Raw genomic sequence first — 25311 nt, forward strand, 5'->3', positions numbered from 1 at the left:
GACAAGCACCATGCGTTCAGGGATCTTGGCTTGTTCACCTGCGCTTTTCAAACACCTTGATCTGTGCCTGGGACATTCATTTCCTAAATACATAAATAGGAAAGGTAGACTACTTTATACGCCTTCTTTGTTGATGACAAAAAAATGGAGTAGCTCTAAGACTGAAATAAGACCTGTTTTACGTTTATAAAGGACATTATAATTTGCTTTATTTTCCATTGGATGGAAATGTGAATATATTTTGAAAAGATACACTGATGCATGTAATACCTATTACTAATGGGAAAACATTACTAAATAAGCTTTAATATCTCATACACCCACACATAACACATGTCCACAGATTTCAAAACTTGCTTATGGATTCCAGCTCCATTTGTCCTTGCTCAGGGTGATCCAGGCAGATAAACTGGCTATATCCTTGGCTGGCTCTTACTTTGAGATGAAGTTTATTTCTCCTCTAATTTTTACTCTAAAATTTCGAACCCTACATAAAGTTTTAAAAATGGTAAAATGAATACCATATATCTATATCTCATATGGACAATTTTTAACATTTTGCCGTACTTCCTTTTTTTCTTATGTGTATATATAGTTTTTCCCTGAAGTTTTTGATACTATATTGCTGATAGCATGACATCTCACCCCTAAATACTTCATCAAGTATCACTTAAGAACAGCAACAGCCAGGCCAGTGTGGCTCAGTGGTTGAGCATCGAGCCATGCACCAAGAGGTCGCTGGTTCGATTCCCGGTCAGGGCACATGCCCGGGTTGTGGGCCCGATCCCCAGTGGGGGGCGTGCAGGAGGCGGCCACTCGATGTTCTCTCTCATCGATGTTTCTGTCTCTCTCTCTCTCTCTAAAATCAATAAAAAAAATTAAAAAAAAAAAAAAACAGCAACATACTCCTATATCACCCCAATAAAAGGATCATACTCAAGAAATTTAACAATATGTTATTATCCAATATAGTCCATATTCAAATTTCCTTAGTAATGTTTATAGTTTTGTTTTTTATATTTAGGAGATAACCATGGACCATGCCATAGCTCTAGAATAGTTCCCTCCTCCTCCTCCTCCTCCTCCTCCTCCTCCTCCTCCTCTTCCTTCCCCTTCTGTTTCTCCTCTTCCTCCATTTTTTCGGTCTGTCATGTCATGAAAAGTGTCCAGGCCAATCATTTCCTCTAGATTCAGGTTAACATATTTTACCAAAACCTCTACTTTAAAATTAGACTTTGACGCATGCTTTAACAGCTCCGAAAGAGACAGTCCAGTCAGGCGGTCACAAGTCTAGTCCCTGCCGCCAGACATACACAGATTCAAATCCAGCTCTGTCACTCGTGAACCGGGAGAGGCACACAATCGCTTTTTGCCCCAGCGCCCCTATTTGTAAGCTGGAGACGGTCATGCTGCATAGCTCACAGGACCATCAGGTGGATTAACTAGGTTAGTATCTAGCACTTAAAATAGTACCTGGCATGTGGCAGATGCTGTGTGTTAGCTTATCCATAGTTTTAAAACAACCCTGACTAATTTCTATCTGTTGTCTGAGATCTGGGGCCGGGTGGGGCAAGAAACACACGATGAAAGCTTGATACCTTCCCTGAGTACAGAGTGACTCCCAAAGGGCTGGCTCAGAATTGTAATTAAGCCCCATTATTGGTTTGTAAGTGCAGAGTGTTTTCACCTCATCACCTTTGGACAAAGGTTCTCATTGGAGATTCAAAAGGGAGAGTAAGGGTGGCATCTCTCTGCACTTTCCAGGGAAGGTTCAAGAGGAGCTGTCTTTGTCGGACACGCCTCTAGAGGGCAGCAGAGGCACTAGCAGCTCTTGGCTCCTTTGCAAGTGTGTGAACCCAACCCCCACCCCCAGCCAGTCCAGTCCACAAACCAGCCAGTCCTGTCCACAGACCATAAATGGGTAGGCGGTTTGCTTTGCTCAAAAGAATAAATAGATGTGTGGTTGTTTACTTGGGGACACGAGACAAATAATCACAAGTAATATCAACATATTTTCTTTTGGGTAAGAAAGCTCATCTTCAATCTAACTGTTTTTGAAGACTAAATATATCACGGGAATTGTACACCTCCTCCAAACCATGGTAACATGAAGCTCAGTAGATCTGGTTCCAGCTCTTTAATTCTTAGCAAGCAGCTGAGTGTTGAGAGTAAGTCTGATGTAACAGCTCCGGGTGCCAGCTCCCCCTGGGAGGGAACACATCTTCTCCAACCCAAGGGAGCCCCTGCCCCCCTTCAAGAAGCTGCTTCCTCTGCTTCAAGTTTCCCAACAGGTACATGGTTTTTTTCCACTTTGTATCATCTTGGAGACCTTTTGGTAAATGGCTCTAACTTTCAGAAATCAAGTTTTTTCCTATAGCTTAGCTATTACCCAGTGTTGAAAGAGGTCTCAGAAAATTGCAAAGCATTCGGAAACAGATTAAACTACAAATACATAATTTTTAGTAACGTTCCGCTCACCTTCTCTACATTCTCCGTGAGAGGTACCGAGTAGTGGGTAGGAACATGGAATTAAAGCAGACGGCACGGACTCAAATCCCAGCTCAACAACTGGCTGTGTGATGAACATTATTTCGTCGCTGTGCCTCAGTTTCCTCTTCTGTAAAATGGAGATAACATGAGTACCTTCCTCATAGGGTTGTTAGGAGAATTTAAGGAGTCAATGTATGTAAAATTTTTAGAACAGTCTCTTGAGTTTAATAAACACCACAGAAGCGTTACCTTTTATTATCTGGAATCTCAGAACCTTCTGCAAGCACCCCAGCCTCCTCCTCCCCTCCTGGGCAGGCACAGTGGCACAGCAGAGACTAGGAAGGAATTCAGTGTACTCCCAGAGCATCACCCTTGCCAAACTGAAAAGAAAGGAGCATTTTTCCCTTTACCCACCACCTACAGGAGACAACCGCGCAGGGCCTGCATGCCCTGCGGCGTCCCCTGCGGTTGCTCTTGGTCTGCCCAGTTCTTCTCTACCTTGTCATCTTCTCTGGGCCAGCAAGGTTCTAGCTGATTTCTTGATGCAGGTCGGATTACCGCCTGCTTCTCTCCTGTCACCGGCACCAGCACAACCACTCTTCAACTCCCGAGTCTCTTCCCTGGTCCCCCCCACTGGGTACAAACATTTCCTCTTCTTACTCAGTGGAAGGGGATAGACAAGTATTATTTATACTCCCCATTATAAGACAGAAAAATAAAGAGAATTCATTGAGGAAAAAAAATTAAGTGAACTCCTTTAAAGTTTTGAAAAGAATTCTAAAAATGTTTCAGAAAACAAAGAGTGTTATACCGGAACCGACCAAGAAAATCACGGTCGTGACTTGGAGAGCAAAATAGGAGATTAAGAGGATGATAAGTATGTAGAAAACCAGGTCAGCATTTTAAACTGACCTCATCACAAGGTAAAAACAGGCTGTGTGTGAATATATCTTGTTAAGAAAGACTCGTGGAATTATTTTACATAATTCTTTGAGAACTGGGCAGTTTCCATTGGTTAAATGGTTTGGAAGCAGTACATTCTACAAAGCACATCAACTATCTAAAGTTTTAGTCTGTTCTGTGAGTTTACCTTGGAGGCTTGGGTAGCTGAAGCTTCGTTTAACAAAGAATTAATGGATTGTTCCTCAGACTGACAACTTACAGCATTTTAAGAAACCCAATCAAATCAAAATAGTTTGTGCTCCACTTATGAGCTCTGAGATCTTGGGCAAGACTCAGTGGCCTCAACTTGCACATGGAGATGTTGTACCTACGTGTAGCAGACAATGTAGGTGTTTCTGTCGCACCTTCTTCAGTAAGCACCTGGTTTTCTTCCTTCATAGACTCCCTCCTCCTTCCCCCACACCCACATACCTTGCTACCCCCACTGGTTGCTAACCAGTGACGATGCAGCTGGATGGAAGTCAAGCTCCCTTTCCTAGCCTATACCCCAGAGCTGTTCTGTGGGACAGACTTGAGGATTTGGCCTAAGATGCACCTTTGCTTGGCTCAACTCCGTCCCTGGCCTGCTTCCCACACGCTACACTGGTCTCTCCTGGAGCCACCTCCGGGATACACCCATTGTATTTGAACCTCATTTCAGTATCTGCTTCTGGGGACCTATGACTGCACATTTAACTCCCACGGAGTTTTGAAAAGATGGACAAAGATAATGGATCTAAAGCACCTAAAACAGTGTCTGGCACATGAGTAGTAGCTATTGTTCTTATCTGAGGTTGGACCTGCAGGGCCAAGGAGAACCGAGGGAAACACAATACAGGGACTTCAAACAAACACAAACACACAAACTCTTGAGAAATGTGGAGGGAACTGAATAATCCACATAATTGCTTCCATTCGCATCACTGGTTGCACCCTTGGCCTTAATTACAAGGGAATAAATGCTTCTGGCTGAGTTGTAATACAAAGAGGCTGCTACTGTGTGCTCCCATGAGACCCACCGCGGGCATTCAATTTAGTTAATAAGTATGGATACTGGAAGACTTAAATGTTCTCTCTTCCATGCGCTTTTTTTTTTTTTAAGTATATATAAGTGGAAACTCTTTGGTTCGTCCTTTAGCCGGGTTTCATGGAGTAGTTCCAAGGTGGCTTGCTTGAAGGTAAGCAGCAGGAGTCTTAAGAACTTAATTTTAAGAAATTCAAAGAGCAAAAAATGCACTTTGTTCTTTGAGTTCCTTAAACCCATATTTCATATCCTTTCATAATAATTTGTCTTTTATGGATAAAATATACACAAACCACTGAGGAAAAAAAAGGCATCTGAAATGACCTTGGGCAACCAGGTGCTCCTGTTTTTAAATGGCATGCACAGAGTATATTATTAAGATTTCTATATGGTAGCATTTCTAGCACAGCTCAGAAAGAGAATTTACCATTTCTTTATTATTTAGTTCAAATATAAGGGCAAAGAAACTTCCTCACAGGATTTCTTTTTAAGGTTTTCATTTTATCAGCTCCTGGAAAAAAAAAAAAAAAACCTGATATAGGCAGAATCCCAACATGACAAAACCCAAACTAAAGTCACAGTGGCTGGTGGGAACCTCTCCGTGAATTATTATGCTCCCAGGTCCTAAAAAAAAATTATTCTTCTCTGGCTCTCTCATCTGACCCCACGACAGACTAGCTTTTGTCCACTTCACAGTGCTCGTGCCATTAATGATCTCCTCCAGGACAAATGAAATGTTCTCTCTTCTACCCCTATTCACTTTAATCTATGTGTTGCCTTTGTAAGACTCAACGACTACCTTCCTCCTCCTCCATAAGCCTTTCTTCTCCTAATTTTGTCTGATCCTTTAGTGTTTCTTTCCTTTTAGGTTTTATTATATATTTTAAAAATAAAAATGAAAACCACAATTAGAGATGGGGCGGGGGGGGGGGGGGAGCACCAAACCCAAACACTATTATTTTATTGGATTTCCCCTCCTCCCACCCAATTTTTTTCTTATTGGTTTGTACATATTATAAATGGGATTTGGTGTCTTTCTTTTTCTACCAAATGCTGTACTTTAATTATTTCACATGTTGCTACATATTCTTCATAACCTCTATCCTTAATTCCTTTGATTCTCTCTTCCTCAGTCTATTCTACTTCCTCATGCAAATTTACTCCTTACGCCAAACAAAGCCACTGAAGAGCTAAAAACTATATCCCACGTTCCCTTTTTGCATTCAAGTACCCCCTTTGTTCTAATAATATAAATACTATTTTTTTAAAAAAACCAATAAAGCAAAATAAAATTCCAGTGTCCCATAAAATATTAGTACCAAAATACTACTTACTGGACATTAAGCTGGCAATTTATATCTTAGATGTATTCTTCTGAAATGTCTAAATCATATCTTTCCTGTAAATCATTCCCAAGACTTTTTTTTTTTTCAGAGTTCCGATAAAAGGAACAGGTAGATACAGGCATTTAATTAGTAGTTTTCAACAAGCCTGATACTAGATTAGCGTTTTCTAAATCCCATTCCAAGTAAGATAAATGAAATACTAGTAGATAACTCTATTTCAAAAAGGGGGAGATTTCCACGACCAAAAATAAAAATAGAATTCAAGTTTGGAAAACCTTACATTTAAAAAATGTAAAAGATTTCTTTACAAGAAGACTTTCCAGAGCCTTAAATATATTAATCCTAGCACCTAGCACAGTTGGTAGGTGTTCAATAAATATGTGCTTAATACATGACAATGGGTCGCGAATCTCCAGGAAACAGTACCAGTCACATTTCCCTAAAGAAAAGCAATGTATTTATTAGAGCTGTTTAAACAGCTGTTTAAGACTGTGTATTGGAATACTGTCTAGACAGACTGAAGACACAGAAGACCATGGCACCATTACAGATGATGATATAGGTCAATGTTTAATGACACTAAAAAATGTCAGTGACATGAGGGAAAAATCAGTAAAAACATATCCTCAGATGAAGATTAAAAAAAAGAAGTAAAAAAATAATAATAATTGTTTGGGTCTTAAATTAGCTGTATTTAAAGATAACATCTTGCATCAATTCATTTGTTACCAAGCAAAGCAACAAATTCTTTTTCCAGCTTAAGAAAATATATTGTATTTACCTTAAATTTTAATAATTTACCAAAAAAACCCCAAACATTTAATGTTACCAATAGTTAACATTAGGAAAAAAAAAAAAGAAAAAAAACTAAACCAAAGATTTTTTTTTTTTTTTTTTTTTAATTTTATTTTTTATCCTCACCCGAGGACATTTTTCCATTTTTTGTTCAGATAGAGCGGGAGGGAGAGAGAGGAAGAGAGAGAGAGAGAAACATCGATGCGAAGGGACACATCGAGTGGCTGCCACCCACACGACCAACCAGGGCCGGGGACAAACTGCAACCGAGGTACGTGCCCTTAGCGGGAACCGAACCCGGGTCTCTCTGTACCGCAGGCCGACGCTCCAACCGCTGAGCCAAACCGGCCAGGGCAGATTTTTTTTTTTTAATGCTCAATAGCTCACAGTTAGGTGCTGACAGTTGACCATTTCATGGCTCATACTCCCCCTTCTTCTTTCTCTTCATGGGCTCTAATCCCCTGGTCCCGATGTTTATTTTGTAAAAATTTTTTTCTTTATTGATTTTGGAGAGAGACAGAAACATCAATGAGAGAGAACATCAATTGGCCGCCTCCTGCATGCCTCCCACTGGGCATCGGGCCCACAACCTGGGCATGTGCCCTGATCGGGAATTGAACCGGTGACCTCTGGGTGCCTGGGTCGCTGCTCAACCACTGAACCTGACCGGCCAGGCAGGTCCTGTTATTTAAAAGTCCTCAAATCCATATCCCTCCTCCCATCACCACTGTCACTGCCCTTGTTTCTGCTAGCAACGCCCTCCTCTGGACTGTCTACTGCACTATACTCCTTATTTCTCTCTCCCTGCACCTACCCTCCTGTAACCTACTCTACATTCAGCCAGGAAAATGACCTTTCTAAAGCAGTAATTGAATCACATCTGCCAAGTTCCTTCTCTGGCTCCATAGTGCCCATACAGTGCACCTAACCCTGTGCACACAGCCTTCCAGAACCCCTCATCATGGGAACACTCCTGCTGCTCCAGCCGCACCTGAGATTCCCCACCCAGGGCTGTGGCTCACGCCAAATAGTGCCAAATAGCAAGACGGCAAGGTGCAGTGGCCCAGGGCATGGACTCACAGCCACACGGCCTGCTTTGAATCCTCCCCGCACTGCTAATAATCCAGGGTAATCCAACCTGATATTCTCGGACAATCATGCCACCTCAAGATGCTCGACTTAACACATCTATAGTAACCAATGTAAGGTGCTCACAGGTCCCAGGGGTTAGGTCCCACTATCTCTGGATGCCATTATTCAGCTACTGCATAGCTGTTTGCATGTACGTTGGTCTTTTCACATCTGTATGCTGACGGTCTCCCTCAGTGTAAGCACATAATATATCATCGATAACTGAAATACACGTAGAGGTATACCACTCTAGGGTACAGGTCCATTGCCCATGTTCATCGGCTTTCCATCTTTGCTAAGGCTTGATTTCCCTAGGCCGGAGCTATTTCTTTCGTGGGCTAATTTGAGATTGGAAGGAAATTTCACTCAGGACGGAGATCAATTTCTAGGTTAGAGATATTAAGCAAAAGGGGTTTTCATCTCTGCATGGCTTGCTCTGAGCCACAGTGAGGCGAAGTAACGGAAAACTCCATTCCTTCCAAACCGTGGGACGGAGGAAGTGGAAAAGATGGAGGGGCCCTGGCAGCTGGAAGGTGACTTTCACGGAATGTGAGAATGCCCAGTGGAGAGTGACAAGCATGAATTGCATTAAGAGTGCTGTCATCGGTTTGCCCGGGCTGGCTCATTGCCATTCCTTGACCATGTGTTTTAAATAGTTTTCTTTGTAAACTAAGTTCCTAAATGCATGGCTGTTGCTTAACTATTTTCCCATCTTGAATTACTCTGTGTTCAGCACAAGCATTTTTCTGAAAGGAGGCTGTTTCTTGGCCTGTGTTCTTAAATCACAGTCACCTTCACCCCTGAAAATAAGTCTGCTCCGGCCACCACTCACCTGGAAAGACAACTCAGTGGCTTTGCTATTGTTTTTCTCAACTGATGGAAATCTTTCTCAATGAAAGAGGAACAATTACATACTTGCTATCAAAAAGTGAACAAGTAGATTGCTTTGCACAATTATTCCTTGAAATAGTAAACTGTTTACTGTTTATAATTGTTTACTTCCACATCATCTTTTCGTCTTTGTGCTGGTTACAGCCCCCAGAAATCAGAGTTAAAAACTAGAGCCCCAAAATTTACCCAAGGTTTGTCTGTGTATGCATGTATTCAGAAACGTCTAGGGTTTGAGAGTTTTCTTTCATTAACATATAATATCCATCTCTAACAAAACATAATTGTCAAAATCAATTTAGGTAGTACGACCGACATAAAGTTTACCTAACATAGTAGCCTGGCACCTGTCAGAGGCTTTTCTGACTCCTGTAGCTTGTCCAACTACAGCTACTTACCTCCTAAAAATCATATGGACCGCGCTAGCCAGTTTGGCTCAGCGGTAGAGCATCGGCCTGTGGTCTAGAGAGACTCGGGTTCGGTTCCCACTAAGGGTATGTACCTCGGTTGCAGTTTGGCCCCATCCCTGGTTAGGTCGTGTGGGTGGCAGCCACTTGATATGTCCCTTTCACGTCGAGGTTTCTCTCTCTCTCTTCCTCTCTCTCCCTCCCCCTCTATCTGAACAAAAAAATGGAAAAATGTCCTCAGGTGAGGATAAAAAAAAAATCATCTGGACAGCACTCTCCCTCTCACTCCGCTCCAGTCACTGTCCTTCATACAGGTCACACTTCTTCCTACCAGTGCGACTCTGCACATACTGTTCCCTCTTTAGAATGCTCATCTCTTCCTCTCTTCTCTTGATTAAATTCTGTTCATCCTTTGGATTTAATTCAGGCATGACTCTCTCCGAAAAGCTTCCCTAGACAAGGTTAGATTCCCCTAAGCACTTGAGACCACTGACAGTTTGTATTTGTGGGATGATGTGATTCAAGTCAGCTTCCTCCACCAGAATGTACACAGCTCCGTGAGGGCAGGGAATAAGTTAGCTTTGTTACCATTATCTCACCAGCCCTATCACGATTGCTGGAACACAGGAGGCATGTAACGGATATTTAAATGTTAAATGCTAGCTCTGCCTGCCACTGGGTTATTTGGCAAGTTATTTAACTTCATAGGCCCTCATTTTCCTCATTAGTAAGAAGCCCCTTCCAGTCCCAAAATTCTAGTATATTTATGGTTCCTGTCTTCAGCCTATACAGCTAGAAAGTCGACACTATCTGTTACCTACTTGCTATATGTCTACTCACACGGAGAAATCTTATGCCACCAAGAAATTGGAATTACCTGTAAACACCTTTGCCTCTTTCCCTGATGCCACTGCCTCCTTCCGGCTTTCTTCACTTCTCATTTAAAATGCTGCAGATGCTCCCTTAACTGGTGGTCCTGAGTTCAGTCCTCTCCCCTTCCAGTCCACCTGCAAAACTGCCAGAACTCAGTCTATGACACTGAACTGACTATGGCACCCCTCTGCTTGAACATTGTCAGGGACTCCCACACCACATCTGGGACAAAACTCACCTCTTGAGAAGTCACCTTTCCCCTGTCCTCGCCTGGAGAACTCACAGCCCACTCAGAACCACCCAGAAGACGCAACAACACAATTCTTTCAGGCCCCCGTCTTTGCGTATCGTTCTCTCTGCCTGGAAGACTGCTCTCCTGCACTGCACAGGGCCGTCCACCCGGCAGGCTCAGCTCGACCATCTCTTGAATGTGATCCTGCCTGTGCTCCCACGGAACACCTTGTCCGAGCCACCAAAATAACACCAAGTGAGCTGTCTTTGTTTGCACAGGGATACAAATTGAGTGTGGGCCTCACTTTTAGACTGACCTGATGTAGGAACCAAATCCTGCAGCTTACTGTGTGGCCTTGGAAATTATTGAGCCTTAGATGCCTACTTTGGGAAATGGGAGATATAACACTGACCTCATCCATCTGTTGTAATTCGGGATTAAATGAGATACTGTGATGAATGCACTTAGTACAATGCCTGGCCCATAATACTCAATAACTAATGGAAATTATTATTAGATTGTGAATGTGTTCAGACCTACATTTTGTCCATCTTTCTATGCAGTGTCTGGCACACAGTGGGTGCTCTCGGCAAATGTTTCTTCAAATGCATAAATAAAACAGTATTCCTGATGTCTTTTTCTTTATAGGAAGGCTAGAGGCTTGTTCATTTCAGGAATTTCACTGAAGTGTCGAAAAGTCTACTGATCTCACGACATATTCCAAGTCACATTCATCTTTCCTTTTGCTAGTCTTGAACTTACTGGGGTGACATAGTTTAAGAACAAACTTGAGTTTTCAATATTAGTGTTTTCTGCTAAATTCTCTCTTCATGCTTCAGCCTTGACATAATGCTATGTTCACAGAGATGACATCCTTCTTTTTCACACGAGTAACACCAATAAGCACGCACGTGTACAGGACTAACGTAAGTACCGTTCTGTGTGCTTTTGGTGTTTTAAATCCTCGGGATGACTCCTGACCTGACTGGCCTTTCTGAGATGGCTGTTAAAACCACTGCAAACTCGAGCTCCGGGCCCTGGCCCAGGATGGCACTGTCCCCAAAATGCCGAAGTTCCTTGCGGGCAATGCTGCTTCCTCTGCAGCATCAGCGTCTGCAGCCCTGGGAGGCTCTGCGGGCCAGGCACCTGACTCCCCCGGGGGCAGAGGCAGCCAGGTTCACAGCCCACGCTCGGGGAGACTCCCTAGAAGACCCCCAGCTTCACGAGGTGAAAAACCTCTAACCCTCAGCACGTCAAACTTGCCACTGTCCTGTCTCTTCCGTGTTCCCCGAAGACTCCTTCTAGGGTCTTTGACCAGGACGGAAGTCGTGAGGCTGAGAAACCCTCTGCCCCCTTCCAGTCACCAGGGCGGGTCGTCGCAGGGCCCAGCCGGCCGTCCGGGGCAGGCCCGGCTGCGTGTCCCCGCGGGCGACCCCATCGCGCCCCCGGGACAGGCGGGCGCCCGGTCTCTCCGAGGAGCCGCCGCGGAGGCGCAGACGTGTCCCGCCCTCCTTCCCGGAGCCGCCAGCGCCGCGGGGTGTCGCGGCCGCGCCGGAAGCCACCCGAGGGCGCGGAGCGGCCGCCGAGGGTCCCAGCTCGGGGCGGGGCGGCGGGCCTGTCCCCCTCCCCGCGGGGGCGCGCGAGGGCCGGGCGGGGCCGTCGGCCCTTCCGGGGAGCGGTGGCCGCGCCGCGTCCGCCGGGCGGCTCCCTCCCCGCCCCCCGCAGCTCTGGGTGACGCGTCTCCAATAACAGCTCGCGGGGAGCCGCGTCCGCGCCCGCCGCCCTGCCACCATGCGGGCCGAGGACGGCGGCGGCCTGGAGCGCTTCTGCAGCCCGGGCAAAGGCCGGGGGCTGCGGGCCCTGCAGCCCTTCCAGGTGGGGGACCTGCTCTTCTCCTGCCCGGCCTACGCCTGCGTGCTCACGGTCAACGAGCGGGGCAACCACTGCGAGCACTGCTTCGCCAGGTAGGCGGCGGCGGGCGGCGGGCGGGGGGCGCGGGCGTGGGCGGGCGGCGGGCGGCGGGCGGCGGGCTGCTCGGACCCGGCGGGAGGAAGTGCGCGCGGCGCGCGGGGTCCTAGCGCCGGCCGCTCGGAGGTGGCCCCAGCGGCGGGCGGGGCGGGCGGGCGTTTGAAGCCCACTCTGGGCCCAGCCACGTGCGGTAGGAAGCAGGCGCCAAGGTCCCGCCGCATGCCCCGCACCGCACGTTTTCAGAGACGGGATGTGCCAGCCTGGGAGGGCGGGGTACTGCCCTCAAACGTGGGCTCGGCCGGGAGCCAGCCTTGCTCCACGCAGGGCCATGTGCTGCCCATCCTGTGCATTGCCAGCCGGCTCCAGGTTCGGGCAGCCGGAGTCTGTCACCTTTCAGTTGTGCTTCCTGCGGTGTGTTCTGTTCCCCACAGCCCAGCCTAGCCGCAGACTTGCTGTTTCCTCCAAGGAACTTAATGACACTAATTATTTAACGTAAAGTACTTAGCCCTCTTCTTCCTTCTCACTCTCTTGCACTTGGTGCTTGGAGAGAAGCCAGAGGGGCACTGATCACACACCTGGGACTCTCAGGGACTGCACTGATGGGATGTAGCTAGCCCTGGTTCAGAAGTGGGAAGACACAGCCCCTGGGGTGGGGGTAGGGGGGAGGAATTAGGCAAATTGTGTGGTTGAAAATGGCATTTAACTGTAGCATAGCATATGCATATGTCTTTGTTCATATATATGCATATATAGTCACGTACACCAACACATAATTATAGCCTCAAGTCTTGTGATAGTTTCAGACCTGAAACACACCTTAGAAATCACCAATACAGCACCCTCTCTCACCATTTTACAGGTGAGGTTGTGTGACTGTGCATAAATAGTCACACCTATAGTTAAAGGAATGAAATCCGGTCTCTTAAATCTTGCCCATTTCCCATCGAGTTGAGTGCTTAGTAAAATCAGCGAGGCAGGAAGCGTGCCCTTGGAGTTCAGTCTACCTGGCCTTCTGCTGCTCTCTGAGAAATGGGCCCTGCTGTACTTTCTTAGAATCTCAGTTTCCTCATCTCTGAAATGGAGGATCTTGGGCTAGATGAAGCACACCTGAGTTCCCACAGGTACCTTTTGAGTACAGGTCTCAAGTCCAGCATACACTGAAGTACTCAATGTCTGAGACCTGTGCACCCTATTACACATTAAGACATAGGAAGAGAAGGGACAAGAGCTAAATACTGTAGTAATCTTACCCAGACTCCCCACCAGAGCTGTCTTCTGCTCGTGGGAACCTGGAAAGGAACTAGACACAGAATCATGCCGTGGGCAGCTTAAGGGCTGTATGTGATGTGGCTCTTTGAATTGGTGAGCCAAGAGCTAAAGGGTCATGGCACCACTTTGCGACGTTTGAGTGAAGTGAGCATTGGGTTTTCCCAAAGTTAAAAAGGCTGCTGCGACTGGTCCCCTTGATCTTCTGAGCCTTACTGTGGCTCAGAGTCTGAAGCAGTGTGGGTGTCTGGAGTGGCGGGAGCAGTGCAGTCACCCACCACAGAAGGTGCCTCCCTCCCTTCATCAGGGATCCTGGTGGTCCAGCATGTAGAGAAGACTGCAGTGCCAGGCACGTAGTAGGTAGTGAGCTGGTAGTTGCCAGGCCTCGCCGCGAATGAATTAAAGATCAAATCCCTCTGGGTTCAGAAGGGAGAAGCAGAGCTGAAAGATGCTTTTCTTTAGCTGTGAGTGCCCTCACTGTATCTACTCCACAGCCCCCGACCTTAGAACATGAGTGTACAGTCAGATGCAACTTTGCGTAAGTGACAGAGTTTGCTTCCCCCACCCCCCTTTTCTGAATGAAACTTCTCAGTGTCACTAATTGCTGCCTTAGACCCCCCCCCAAACCAGGGCTGTCACATGCGTTAGGCTGATTCTTTGGCACCTCCTCCACCTTTCTTTGTTGGCTTAGGTGAACTGTCAACACCCACAGTTCACTTCTTCTCATTTGAAGTCAGCTAAAGTAACACACACAAAATCATGATACTGCGACACTGATGACATTAGAAATATCTCCGTGCTCCATTCTATGAGTTGTGTTAAATCTGATTAGTTCAGAATTAGTTGGATCATTCTCATAGATTTAGCACCATTTCCTCTGTCAACTTTTTGTACATGATTGAGGCCAAATCAGTCTGCCCAGCTGCCCTAGAGGAACACGTGTGTGTCTCCATGGTGCCTCCAGGGAGTGGGAGCAGAATTCTCAAATATTGAAGCATATAGAACAAAATCTACTCTCCCCGCTACCCCCACCCCAGAAAACTACTTATCCTTTCTCATGCCAGAAGTTTAACATAAACAATATTGCTTAGATAAATGAGCCACTAGAGATCTCCCCGGTCGTATGCATTGCATGAAATTTTAACTTATTTTGAAGGAAAATAAGTGATTTCTTTAGGAGTAATTGTGTTCTATTAAGTTTGGGGGGGAAAGGACCAGGGAGTTTTTCTGGTCACCATGGGATGGAATTGTTACTGTCAGGACAATTCCAAGGTTCATTTCTGGGAGTTTTAAGTTTGTGTCACATTTTCTCAGTTTTGGTAGGTGACACTTGGGAAGATGTGCATCTTGCCTCAGCTGCTTGAAGGCTGCTTCTAAAAATATAAATGTCGTCTAATTGGGAGCTGTCCTTATCATACCTCCAGATACATTTTATGTACACACACACACTCACGTGCGTGCGCACACATGTTTCTGGCCATCAGCCAACCTCTTGTGGCAGGTTTTTTTACAGTATGTTTCGAACTTTGTATGTGACACATTTTACCACTTGACATTGTTTGAGAAAGGGACAGATCTGCTGTAACAGAGTGTTCCATCTGAATATTCTTTCTGTGTGCAGGTCCTCAGGTGGGCAGACATCCCCCTCCCTCTTGATGTTTTATTCTCTTGGCTCATGGGCCATCTAAGCAAGACTATTGTCTTTTTTTCCTTAGTTTGTTCAGAGTAGGAGGGAAAGTAGGTAGACCCACTTGGCCTCCTTGGAATAGAGCCGTTGGAACCCGGTTTCAAGGAATTTATGTTGTCTGGCTCACTCAGAGTGCTGCTTTTAAGACTTAAAACATTTGTATGAGCAAAACACTCTGATGGAGATGTCTTATTTCTGCAGTTATAAAGAAGTACGATCCCCCAGATTTATTTGGTAGCAGTATCCATCTCCTCTTTCTCATTGTTTTACCAAACAGTTGGAATAATCTTAGTTCCTCTGCCCATCAGAAGAGGTGATATGCACAGGGCTGCTATGATTCTACTTATTCCCAGAACATTTTCTGATAATTAGAGTCTCAAAGGGGATAAATGGCTTCGCATGTTCTCAAATCGTCTTCCTTTCTGAGTGAAAAACTAGACACTGACCCTGGGTGAGGATTCCCCCTTCTTTTTACATGTTTTTTGTTGTTGTTGTTGTTTTTTTAATGTGGGTAGTAAGATTAAAAAATACAGACAACAGATTTCCTCTAAACAGTTACATTAAAAAATACAAAATTCAGCCATGTGTATGTCAGAGAAGATACTGCATCATCACTTTCAACATTTTGATATTTCAGGTTTTTCTTTTATTTAGAGACTGCAAAGGAAGGACTCTGGTTTGAATTCTGGCTTCATCCTTTCCCGGTGGTTTGCCTTTAGGTGAATTATTGAACCCCTCTGAACTCCCAGGTTCCTTTATCTATAAAATGTGCACATTAATACCCACCTGCTGCGCTGGTCCTGAGATGGTGGAAGTCAGGGCTCAGCACAGCCCTAACACAGAGTAAGTTGTCAAAACTGGCCTGGTGTCTGGCTTGTTCTTGTTTGATGAGCTCTGCTGGCTAAATGTTAACTAGTGCGGTAGAATATTGTAATTTCAGAGAGTTTTTTATGTTGGTGGGTTGGGGTGGACGATACTGGGAAGGAAATAATGAACATTGTTGACCAGTGAGTCATCATGCAGATGCCATGTTGACCCAGAGCTAAAAGCAGGAGCTCTCCCCCTTGGGGGCCCCAGAATAATCATGGGCATCTGGGGTCCATGTCAGTATTTTTCAAAACCTAATGGAAATGATGCAACAAGCCTATGCAGGTAAAGCTTTTTTTTTTTTAATTGATTTTTTTAGAGGGAGAGGAAGAGAAAGAGGGATGAACATCAATCGGGGATTGAACCCACAACCTGGGTATGTGCCCTGACCGGGAATCGAATCAGCAACCTTTCGGTGCACAGGACACTCAACCAATTAACTGAGCCACACAGGCCAGGGGTGAAGCTTTCCTTTTTTTAAAAAAGAGTCTTATTTAGCTCCAGAGTGCTTAGATACTGTGACACTCTTTTACTGTGACATTAAACAAATATTTGAAAAGAGGAATGGAGGAAACAAAATTCTCCACGCGGCAAGGATGCCAAGGCTCCTCTCTGTTCTCGCCTCTGAGACTTCAGACGTGCCAGGCGCTGGAACGTGGCTCGTTTTCATGTGCGGGGAGCATCGTTCCCGTTACAGCTCACAGGGGCTCGGTGACCAAGCTGCCCGTTTGGAAACAATTTGCGATGAAAGAGACAGAACAACAGCAGGACGTCCTGAAGTGAAATTCAAACCCTGGTGTGTTAAAACCACCATCTGACACCTTTCCCTCCCAAAAGCAATTGCACAAAATCCTCTCGATGAGAAAAAGTCTGAAGATTCGCAGAAAGTGGTATATTCCCTTCGATCCCGCTGCTCTTTCAGCTCATAAAGCATTTGCAGGCACATCCTTAGTTTGATCCTCCCAAGGATGGCTGGTGTAGAGAGGGCCTTGGCTCGTTTCATGTAGGAGGAAACCGAGTGTGAGGTTAAGTTGTTTCCTTGAATTGCACTTTTTTTTTTTTTGGTCACGTTTATTGAATGCCTTCTAAGGGCCAGGCTCCGCGCTTGCCACGGCCCGAGCCCTGTCTTCCATTCTGAGTGTGGGCTTCCTTCGTCTGCCCCCTTTGGCTGCAACCGACTGTGTTGTTCACACCAGGACTTAATTCGTCTCTGGTTTCTCCTTGAGTGAATGCAATTTTTATCACCTCTTTTCTTTTGCTTCCCCCTCCCCCAGGAGGTAATTCAACAAACGAATGCATTGTTTTTACAAGTTTAACAAGTAAGTTGATTCAGCTGCCTTGAACTTGTATCTTATGCTATTGTGGGTTCAGAGATGTTTATTACAATGCTTTGCAATTTGCATAAGAGTAAATTATGTGTCTTTTGTATATATCAAGTATTACTTGATACAATGTAGAAAGAGTACTAGGCTTTAGTCCTTCTGTGGGTTTGTGATATTTTTAAATATTATGCTAGAACTAAGAAGGTTTGTCGTCTTAGTCTTCAGACCTACATTGGAGTTGGTGTCCATGCCCTCTGGTAGGGCTGCATCACAGTATAATCCCTTTTCTTTTTCTTTTCTTTTTTTTTTCCCCCTCACTCGAGGACATTTTTCCATTTTTTGTTCAGGTAGAGTGGGAGGGAGAGAGAGGAACAGAGAGAGAGGGAAACATCGACGTGAAAGGGACACATCGAGTGGCTGCCTCCCGCACGACCAACCAGGGCCGGGGACAAACTGCAACCAAGGCACATGCCCTTAGCGGGAACCGAACCCGGGCCTCTCTGGACCGCAGGCTGACGCTGTAACCGCTGAGCCAAACTGGCCAGGGCCCTTTTCTTTTTCTTAAACATCCATTCTCCAGAACCTTGCTCTATGCAGAGTTAAATCGGCGAGGCTTGGAAATAGAATTTGTGATGCAGCTATCCTGGGAGGCCTGGATGGCGTTCCTGTAGGATAAGCAGATTGCACACTGTCTGTCAGAAGGTTCTTTTAAAAATGCTAAGAAATGTCTTAAATTTCTTTGGGAAGATCCAAGGCTCAGCACTATCATTTGGCAGCCACTGGTCTTCAGGAGAACTCAGAATTGGGGAGAGCCTGGGACAGCAAAGGTGTCTGCTTTAGAACTTGAAATAGAAAATTGCGAAGGAGGTTTCCATTTATTTTGGTGTTTTAGGCTTGCCTCTTTTGCCTTGGGTTAATATCCCCTTTCTTTTCCTTGATATAAAGAAAATGTGAAATAATCACAAATTTATGCCACTTTATTTCTGCTTCCCAAGGAGGCAATCAGTAATGATAAATATCCTTTATATTCCTGATGTCATTAATTACTAAAGTCACCCCCACAACACATACCACACACACAAACACACACACACACACACACCCTTTTTGGTGGTCCTCAGGTATAGAGTGGGTGTGGTATTCATGCTTCTCAGTTCAAGGCATGCTTTGCTCTGGTCTGTGCAAGGCCAGTTTGACTTAAGAGAATCCCCCCTGTTGTTGATTCCTTCCTGCCACTCCCTGCTCCTCTCACAGAGTCCCTGTCTGGGTTTGCCTGCATGTCCCTGAGTGTGTGTCTGTAGCCTGATCATCACCGGGGAGCTAGGCCGACCTGGAACCAGGCGCCCTGGTTGTACTTGACCAGATTCGGACCTCGAGCCCTCCTCCGGTCAGCCGGTGGCCCTGAGGCCTTCTGCAGCAGTGCCTACGAGGGAGCCACCCTGCCCTGGCCCCTGGCCTGGGACAGGCACGTTCTGGGACCAGTCTGCTCTCAAAGGACCTGCGTTATCAGTCTCTGCACATCACCATCACCTTCCCCACCCACATTCCCAGCCCTCTCGTCTTCGGATTTCTAGCAGATCTGTGGTAGTTTCGGGGTACAGTCCTCCAGCAGGGAATTGACTGCAGTAACAGCCTTTTCAGGGGTTGAACCCGAGACCTTGGCCTCATTAGCGCGGCGCTCTAACCAGTCACGACGCTGCACACCCCTCTGTGGATAACTTCTGCTGACTCCGGCCCTGCCACCCCCAGCGGCCTCCTTTTCAATTGCAAAGGCGGTCACACCGCCACAATAGAACAGAAGGAAACCGGATCCCTTCAAGACTTCTCTGAAGGACAGAAATGTGCGATTCAGCAGGAAAATAATACCCAAAGTCTTGAGGGCTCAGGAAACAACCTATCTTTCTAGTTCACACATTGGCAGAGAATCCAGCTGCGTCTCTCAGATTCTCCTTCAGTCAGAAATGGAGAAATGCTGTGGGCCTCCTTGTGCCAATTTATTCACTGAAACTCTGCTGGCTCTCGCAGAAGGTTTCGATGCTTAAGTGGAAATACTGTGTGCATGTTATTACCATGGATTAGGTGCGCGTGCGCGGGAAGGAGTGGGTCTGAGAATTCCTAAATGCGTATCTGTGGCAAATGTGCGGCCCCTAGAAACCACAGCGAACGCTTGCCCTGGTAGCCGAGACGCGGGCGTGTACCCACGCGTGCACTGTGATGTACAGGCGCGCCGGGCTCGGGGTTCGCCATGCCCCCGAGGAGAGAAGAAATGAGGACTGCTCACCGAGAAGGGAATTTCACACCATGGCCTGATGACATCGGCATATCCTGGGGGAGGGAGGTGGTGAGAAAAATCTGGCTGACCCACGAGATGCAGTTTTTCTCCTGAGCCAAACAAAAAAATCTCAAGGATCTGATGACCTGGCGCGTGAGAGGAGTTATGTCGCAATCTGTGACAAAGTGGAAAGACCTCGGACGTTCACACTTCAGTCCGAGCACCGGGAGGACTCCAGGGACGCGGGTCCTGGGCTCACATTCTGCTGATTTCCCTCTCCGTGGTGATGTTTGTGCAGGAAGCATGTGTCGGTGTACCCCCTGCAAATCCCTTCTCCGCCAGTCACAAACGTGTAGTAGAGTTCTCAGCGCAGAACCAGCTCAAATAGTCCTTACCTGTTGGACGGGATACAGTTGCTTTTCAGAGACAACAGGTCAAAACCGCTAAGTTATGCGGTGGAAGCGTGTGCAGAGGAGGGAACTGGGACCTCCAGCTGCACCTGGAACCAAAGGACGGGGACAGGACTGGAACTTGAACACCAGGCCCCTTTCAGAAGCCAAGGGCCCCCGTCCAGGAACGTCCAGTCTTGACGCCCCTTTACCATAAGTAGCCAAGTTCCAAGGCCCACCAGGTAAAACATGCCGGCCAGCACTGCCCCCACAGCCCCTTAGAAACCCTAAACCGAGTCCAGTGAGCAAGAGGGATCTGAGGCTCCATTGTATTTCTTAGCTTCTCGGTCGGCACCTTCCCGATCAGTAAACCTTTCCTCGCTCCAGAGCCTGACGTTTTGAGTTTTCGGCCATTTGAAACATCGGACACAGGAACTTTGGTTCGGTAACAGAGCGACGATCCTGTTCACAGCGATAGCCTCAGGTGTTCCCCAAACCTCGACAGTAAGACAGTTACTTATGAGCAGGTGGTCAACTCCCTGAGAGAAGGGATTCTATTTTTCTTAACGGTGCAACCGGTATTTACCTTTGCGGAGCACTTGCTGGTTTCTAAATCTCTGGGCAACAACTGGGAAGAAAAGGGGCAATAATCTGGAGCACTACAGAGCTAATGTCCTGGTAGGTTTTCTCCACTCTTATTTTACCCACAGTGCCTTGAACTTTGTATGGTTTCAGCAGATGTTGTGTTGAAGGCACTAAGGTTTGGGGTTGAGTATTTTCTTTTGTTTCGTTAAAAACTGGAAATGCGTGCATGTCATACAGAAACTTCAGACAGCCAGGGTGCCCCGCACACTCTACTCTACGACTTTCGCAAACTAAGGGAGAACTTGGGTCAGATCGTGTTTAGGTCTCAGGAAATGGTAACATCCCACATTGAGTTTGAAAGACCCACAGCTCTGGGTAAACATGTTTTGGAAGTTAAGGAAATTTAATTTATTCATACACCTGAGAAAATGCTTCTAAATGTCGCTTTTAAAAACCTTTGGTTTCTTTTTTGTTTTTCACCTTAAAACTTGCAGGCTCACAAGTTGTAGGGATTTAGAAACCATCTCCTTATCTCACTCAGTAGTTCACTGATTGGGGCACGTGTTTGGGCCTTCGAAGACACCTGGCTACTAAATATTTTCTAGGTAGAGGGACGGGGGAAGAAGTCCACCTCCACCTCTCTTTCTGTGACTCTCCCGAGCGTGGCCCTGGATGAACTGTGCCGTGGGGCGGGGCTTCCCAGCTGAGCTTCCAGGACTGGGCATGCCGGTGATGTGTGAGCCCACCTGCTCTGCAGTGTTAGTTTCCCTCCGGCAGTACCAGCTGGCGCGCACGCGCGTGCACTCACACACATGCACACGCGCATGCACGCACGCACACGTGCACACACACTTACGCACGTGCACATGCACGGGTCTTGCCGATTCTCCCATGTCCCTCTTTGCCTGGATGGCTCTCAGGTTCTGGGAAGTCTGTCCCGATTTCTGCAGCTGGATCAGCTGCCTTCGCCGTGGCCCCCATGGCACCTCCTTTCCTCGTCACACAAGCTCTTCGACAGCCGGAACCGGTCTTAGCTCTGTAGCCCCGGCACTTAGCCCACAGCCTGACACTCTCTTCCCTCAGGAAATATTGATGAAATGAAGGGTCTCGTTTCCGTAACTTATTTTACTAGTGGCTCTTTGGACAGGCGTCACCGTGTATTTAGGTGGGTGGTGAGCCTGGCCAAATTGCCACTAGTAAATACACAACTCTGTTCGTTCTAGGAAATGAGCCCTTGTGAACACGTGCAGAACCCTTCACTGGTTCTGTTTTCTTTAGGACAGAACCTTGGCTGCTCAAGCCCTCACATTAGGGACCCTCCCCATCCTATCCAGCATTGTCTCTCCCTGCTTCTGGGTGGTCTTCCCGGCATCCCACAAAGTTGCTGCCTCACTCTTCATTGCTCCTTTGTCCATTTGTAACCTAGAAGGCGTTTCTGGGCTCTGTTCCCTTACTTACCCTCAGCCCGTCTCAGGTCAGGCCTATACCCTCAACTGCCCATCCTCCGCAGAGGTCCAGCTCAACTCAACTTGTTTGTTATGACGTTTCCTCGTAAATATTCCAGCCCACATGGCTTCATTTTATTTAACTACTGCTTCATATATATATATTTTATTATTCTTTTCTTTATTGGTTTCAGAGAGAGAGAAACATCAATGAGAGAGAACATCAGTTGGCCGCCTCCTGCATGCCCCCCACTGGGGATTTGGCCCACAACCTGGGCATGTCCCCTGACCAGGAATTGAACTGGTGACCTCTTATTGCATGGGTTGATGTTCAACCACTGAGCCACACTGGCTTGACTATTTTTTATTATTATTTTTAATCCTCACCCGAGGATACTTTTTTTCACTTATTTTCAGATAGACTGGGAGGGAGGGAGAGAAACATCCATGTGAGAGAGACACATCGACTGGTTGTTTCCCATACAACCCAGACCAGGGCCAGGGACTTAACCGCAATAGGTCAGTGCCCTTGACCGGAATCCAAACTGCTACTCTTGGGTCCAGGGGCCAACACTCTAACCGCTGAGCCAAACTGGCCAGGGCTGTGTGTATATTTTTACAATTGCTTACTAGTCTATTTATATTTATTGAGCACCCCTGTCTCAGGCACTGTGCTCTAACCCTGGGGATTCAGAGATGATCAAGACAGCAGTCTCTGTAAACACCTTCACTTCTGTGTCTTCACGGAGCTGAGTCCTGGGAGTAGCTGCCTGCCCCTCAGTTCAGTGTCACCTGGAAGCTGTCGTCTTGCCTGATGTTTATATTAATCACTGTCAAGAAGGTCGAGCTTACTTCCTCAAAAGCTCAATTTTTATCAAAGTATCGTTCCTGTCCTGGCCGGTTTGGCTCAGCCATTAAAGCGTTGGCCACAGACCAAAGAGTCGTGGGTTTGATTCTGGTCAAGAGCATGTACCTCAGTTTCAGTTCGTACCCGGCCCTGGTCGGGGTCGTGCAGGAGGCAGCCAATAGATGTGTCTCTCTCATGTCGATGTTTCTGTCTCTGTCTCCCCCTCACTCTATCTGAAGATATTTGAAAAAATATTCTTGGGTGCGGATTAAGTAAATAAATAAAATAAAAGCATCCTTCCTCCAGAGCCTGAAACTGTACTTTACACATAGAAAATAATACTTTTTGAATAGAAATGACTTGGCTAAGGTAGGTTACCATACTTCTTCCCTGCCTTGTGTACAGATTTTATAGTATAAAAAGTGTTCTTTATTCAGAGATACAAATGAAATCAATATGGATTGAAAGAGAAATGTCTGTTTTTTCGCAACGGGTTTGCCGCCAGAACACAGGTGTGGTGAAAACCACCCAAAAACCAAAGCCAAAGTGGGAAGGAAAAGACTCATATCCACACGGTCGTCATTGAACACGTGGATTCCGGCAAGTCTACCCGCGTGGGCCATGCGATGTACAAACGCGGGGCGGACGAAAGAACCACCGAACATTTTGAGAAGGAGGCTGCTGGGCGGGGCAGGGCTCCCCGAAGGTGCCTGGGGCTGGGATGCACGAAGCTGAATGTGAGGTGGCATCACCATTGGCATCTCTGTGGAAATCTGAGACCGGCAAGCATTATGTGACCATCATGTGTGCCCAGGACAGAGACTTCAGCAGAAACACGATTACAGGCACGTCTGCGTTTGAGTGTGCTGTCCTGATTGTGTGCCGGTGTCGGTGAATCTGGAGCAGGTGTCTCCAGGACGGGCAGACCCGTGAGCGTGCCCTTCTGGCTGGCACACTGGGCGTGAAACAGCTGATGGGCGGTTAGCAGAATGGGTTCCGCCGAGCCACCGTACAGCCTGAAGAGCTAGAGGACGTTGTTAAAGCAGTCAGCATCTGGCCCTGACCCGTTTGGCTCCGCCATTAGAGGAGTGAAGGTCTCTGGTTTGATTCCTGGTTAAGGGCACGAACCTGGGTTGCAGGTTCGAGCCCTGGCCCTGGCTGGAGTTGTACGGGAGGCAACCAGTCGATGTGGCCCCCCCCCCCCCACCTTCTAGTCTATCTGTAAGTCAATGAAGAAGATCCTCAGTGAGGATTAACCAAGAAAAAAGAAGTCAGCACAGACATTGAGAAAATTGGCTGCCGCCCTGACACAGTAGCGTTTGTCCTCCTTGCTGGGTGGAGGGGCAGCAGCATGCTGGGGCCAAGTGCAAACACGCCTGAGGAAGGTCACGCGTGACGGGGGCAGTGCCTGCGGGCCACATGCTGGAAGCTCAGGGTCGCATCCCGCCTCCAGCTGGTCCAGCTGACCCGCCCCTGAGTCCGCCCACCCAGGGTGTCTACCAAGCTGGTGGTATGGGTGCTGTCCCTGTGGGCCGAGAGGGACTGGCGTTCTCAGACCCAGCATGGTGGTTACTTTGCTCCAGTCGACGTTACAACCAAAGTAAAATCGGGTGAAACGCACCACGAAGCCTGGAGTGAAGCTCTTCCTGAGCAGAGCGTGGGCTTCAGTGTCAAGAACGTGACTGTCAAAGATGGTCGTCGTGGCAGCGTGTCTGGTGACAGCGAAAATGCCCCACCAATGGAAGCAGCTGGCTTCACAGCTCAGGTGACTATCCTGGACCATCCAGGCCAGTCAGTGCTGGGTACGCACCTGTGCCGGACTGTCACACAGCTCACGCTGCTTGAAAAGGTGCTGAGCTGAAGGAGAAGAGGCCCGTCCTCCAGGAAAGAGCTGGCCGACCGCCCGGTTTCTGAAATGGTGATGCGGCCATCGTCGGTCGGTGTGGTTCCTGGCCAGCCCGTGTGTGGAGCTGCTCTGACTCTTCTCCAGGGGCCACTGTGCTCTTCACGACATGAGGTAGCTGCTGTGGGTGTCATCAAGCAGTGGACAAGAAGGCAGCTGGAGCTGGCCGTCACCACGTCTGGCCGGAGAGCTCGGAGGCTAAATGAATATTGTCCCCAATACCTGCACCGCCCCGTCTTAATCAGTGGTGGGAGGACGGTCTCCGAACAGTATGTCCTAATTGGCCATGTAAGTTTAATGGTAAAAGACTGGTTAATGATTACAATGCATCGTAAAACCTTCAGAGGGAAAGGAGAATGCTGTGTGGACCACGTGTGTGTTGTGTGTCGATTTTTAAGTTACTAGTTTTTTAAAATTAGCACTTTTTCATGGAAACAACTTGACTGAAAATCTGTCACAGATTTGGAAACCCATTAAAACAGAGTCTAATAAGAAAGGGAAAGAAGGAAAAATGTCTGATACATCTATTTAAACAATACCTGGTAAGTCTGAGTTCTCAAGGTAAAATCCACAATTAGGCTAATTCACCTAAACAAATTGGCAATTCAGTTTTGTATTATTTGTCTATAGGA

The 25311-nt window shown here is 47.0% G+C and overlaps 1 protein-coding gene across 1 annotated transcript in view; it reads left to right on the forward strand.

Moving 5' to 3' along the window:
• Positions 1 to 11838: 11838 nt before the first annotated feature.
• The window catches only part of SMYD2 (SET and MYND domain containing 2), a 52361-nt gene continuing 38888 nt past the window's right edge, over positions 11839 to 25311 (forward strand). The window contains exon 1 of the mRNA XM_036273497.1: positions 11839 to 12092. Coding sequence (XP_036129390.1) covers positions 11920 to 12092 — 173 coding nt within the window. The 5' untranslated portion in view covers positions 11839 to 11919. The remainder of the gene's footprint in view (positions 12093 to 25311) is intronic.

This window comes from Molossus molossus, unplaced genomic scaffold (genome assembly GCF_014108415.1).
Source record: "Molossus molossus isolate mMolMol1 unplaced genomic scaffold, mMolMol1.p scaffold_m16_p_20, whole genome shotgun sequence".
Classification (NCBI taxonomy): Eukaryota; Metazoa; Chordata; class Mammalia; order Chiroptera; family Molossidae; genus Molossus; species Molossus molossus.